This window comes from Pollicipes pollicipes, unplaced genomic scaffold (genome assembly GCF_011947565.3).
Source record: "Pollicipes pollicipes isolate AB1234 unplaced genomic scaffold, Ppol_2.1 Scaffold_4740;HRSCAF=5597_pilon_pilon_pilon, whole genome shotgun sequence".
NCBI lineage: Eukaryota > Metazoa > Arthropoda > Thecostraca > Pollicipedomorpha > Pollicipedidae > Pollicipes > Pollicipes pollicipes.
In genome coordinates this window covers 33,396,505-33,399,894 of record NW_023596545.1, presented here as the reverse complement: position 1 = coordinate 33,399,894, position 3,390 = coordinate 33,396,505, and the positions used below count along the sequence as shown (strand labels likewise).

Sequence of the window (3,390 nt, the reverse complement as noted above, 5' to 3'; positions counted from 1 at the left end):
AGAGAGACGACAGACAGACAGAGAGGGAGGAAGGGGGAAGAAAGAAAGGGAGGAAGGGAGGAAGGGAGGAAGGGATGGCGGGAGGGAGGGATGGAGGGAGGGAGAGAGGAATATATATATATATATATATATATATATATATATATATACATATATATATATATATATATTATATTCACAAAAGTAAAAGGCATGCGGGATTTAATCCACGCAGCGCGATCGTCATTACAAAGCGTACCCAGTTCGTCCTTGATGCCGATGCACTCGGAGATGTGCGGGAAGGCAAGAATCTTCTTCCATTTCTTACTGCGGCCTTTGTTATTGTCAGCCCCGCCTGCAGCAAGAGAAAGAACAGTTGTAACGTCACAACAGCTAATCGCGGCGCTATACGGGAAGAAACGTCAATGAGATATCGCCTGCTCATTTCGGCGATGCTGTGCACGTGCAGAAGATGTGTTGTGGGCAAGTTTCATTGCACTATATCTGCCGTAATCGTGGTCTGCCGGCTGTTTACATGTGTCCTCACAATCTCTGGCAGTTTACGACCTCCAGCAGCTTTGTGGAGGGCCCATGTACTACAATCTCGCAGCAATTGGTCTTATCTGGTTGGAGAACCGCGATGTTATTCGGGGATTTGCGATTCACCGTCGAGGTTTCTGATAGGCACGTGGCGGGGCCTCCCTGTACAAAAGCGCCAGGATACGGGTGGGAGGCCACCGGTTTACCCCAGAGCACTCTGCCAGCACGTGTCCGCCGGCATCAAGTGTTCACACAATGGCTAGGGTGTCCGACAGAAGTGCAAGCCGCTGACAGCGCTTGGATGACCCACTAACCTGCGATTTCGATAGCGCATTCGGCGCACTCCAATGTAATCACGAGCGCTGTGACTATCGCATGCTACCAAACGTGTAGAAACGCGACAAGGCTCCGACGAGGGCTCGAATTTACAACGTCGAAAGCGGGTGCCATGCGCCGCGGGCGTAGAAGTCCGAGCTAAGCGAATGCTGCGCTTCAAAGACCTGGTGCGCCATAAGGCTTTGGGTTCTCCCACAGGACGGCTTTGCGCCGCGCCGCTCTGCCCGCACGTCGGCGGCAGACGCGGCGCAGGCAGCGGCTGGGACGGCGCGGCGCGCTTAGTGGCGCAACCGGACCGTGAAACGCCGCCGAGCGCCTGCTGACGCTCGCCGCCGGCGCGCGAGCGAGCGCCGCGCGCCCCGCGGCTGCGCACCTGGGGGCCGGGCTCCCACCGGACTGCCGCCGGGCCGCCCAGCGTGGGGCTGCGAGCCGCCGCCGCCGCGAGGCCCGCCCGCCGACAAGCCCGCCGCCCGGCCGGACCGGTTTAGCCCGGACGAATCAATTGTTGGGACGGTTGTGACGGCCAGCCGGCTGTTGACTCGGGCATCCGACCAACCCAGCGGCTTCGCCGGTCACGCGCCGGTATTGAGGCTCGGCGCCTGGCTAAAGGTCAAAGCTGGACTGACGGCCGGTGTGCGGGGCTCGGCCCGCTTGTGTCCTGCCGCCTGGCTTTTTGTGTCATGTCGCTTGGCCCGCTTGTGTCCTGCCGCTTGACCCTCTTACGTCCTGCCGCCTGGCCTTTTGTGTCATGTCGCTTGGACTGCTTGTGTCCTGCCGCTCGGCCCGCTTGTGTCATGTCGCTTGGCCCGCTTGTGTCCTACCGCTTGGTCTTCTTGCGTCCTGCCGCTTGGCCTTTTGTGTCATGTCGCTTGGACTGCTTGTGTCCTGCCGCTCGGCCCGCTTGTGTCATGTCGCTTGGCCCGCTTGTGTCCTGCCGCTTGGTCTTCTTGCGTCCTGCCGCTTGGCCTTTTGTGTCATGTCGCTTGGACTGCCTGTGTCCTGCCGCTTGACCCGCTTGTGTTCCGCCGCTTGGCCCGCCTGCGTCCAGCCGTGCGCACGTAAAGACAGATGCGGCGCATTGTACCAGGCGAACGCATGCGATGTGACAGAGCGCCATATTTGCCCCACGATTGAGGGTTTTTCCTTTCCAGTCGGTAGATTTGCTGGAATAGGCTATACGTGAACAATGCCTGACATAACAAGACAGAAAATGCCCTTGGAGCTGCTACACTAATTTGAATTTCACAAACTGTTACTTTCCCTTGTCGCACCGACGTCGACCGGCATGGGGAACAATATGCTGAGATAGGTATCGCGTCAATTCCCCAACAACTGTTACAGGCACCATGTGGCGCGACATACATGACGATAACCCGTACAGGCACACAACACCCGTAAGTTCTCAAACACTTGACCTCTCCACGGACTTGATAAATCCATGGTCTTGACTGGAGCAGATCGGAGAATTCCCATAACAAATGGGTTGGGATTATATTTAAAAACCGGTTGGCCGCAGGAACTGTCGTCGTTGTCATTGGAGCTTTACGACGCAATAACTTGCTGTGGTTATATGGCGTCGCGTACCTCTCACCCTGTCAGGAGGGGCGGGCACCGCGGCTAATCGAGCCACATGCCTCTGGTTTCCCAGACGCTTAGCTTAACCCTACACTAGCGGCACCCCGTCAAATGGATTGGAAAGGATTGGAAGGCTGAGTGTCAGCATTAAGCACAGGCTGAGCCGATATACGCTACTTAAACTGGGATGCAACGTGGGTTGATATGGATTGTTGTCATTGGAGCTTTACGAAGCACTCAGCAGCTGAGGCTATATGGCGTCGCCTGCCTCTCACCCTGGCAGGAAGGGCAGGCACCGCGGGGAATCGAGCGTCTGGTCTCCCAGATGCCCAGCGAAACCATTGCGACACCGGCGCCCCATTCACATGGATTAATTACAGATATATTTTACTGTGATGGAGTGGACCCGGTCGGATTTGAAAGTCATGCGGGAAGTGGACTCATGGGCCGACTGGAGTCCAGTTCGAGCAACTGAGACTCTCAAAACATGTTTGACCGCGCGCTCTACCCGACACAGCGCACCGGCTGCGGACTTCTCGCGCAACTGGGGGAGGGAATGGGAGCGCATGCGAACAGGCCCGGAGACCGACAGGGGACCCACCTCTTCCCCCTGCCCTGCCCTGCCCTGCCCTGCCCTGCCCCGCCCTGCCCTCTCGCCCCCATACCCCGCCCGCCGGCCTGCAGCGGCGGCGGCCAAGTTCAGAGCGCCTGCTGGGACAGCGACGGAAGCGATAGCAGGCCGCCCTTCCGGCGCCGGTTCGTCTGGCCGGCGGCGGCCGGCGTCTCATGGCGGTACGGGACGGCGCGCTGGTGGCGCGCTCCAGCTGCAGGCGACGCGGCCTGCCGCTGCCTGCCGCTGCGCGCCGAGCTTGGCAGGCTCTCGCGAAAGCGGATTTCGCAGTCGGTTCGCTGTTATGAAGTCGGAATGCGTTCCAGGAGCCATTCGGCGCCGAACTCAGC

General features: G+C 58.8%; 1 protein-coding gene across 1 annotated transcript in view; it reads right to left on the bottom strand.

Moving 5' to 3' along the window:
* The window catches only part of LOC119099347 (G protein-coupled receptor kinase 2), a gene marked incomplete at its 3' end in the record, with an annotated part of 82,930 nt that overhangs the window by 22,439 nt on the left and 57,101 nt on the right, over positions 1-3,390 (bottom strand). The window contains 1 exon segment of the mRNA XM_037222476.1: positions 239-334. Within this exon segment, the coding sequence (XP_037078371.1) occupies positions 239-334 (96 nt within the window).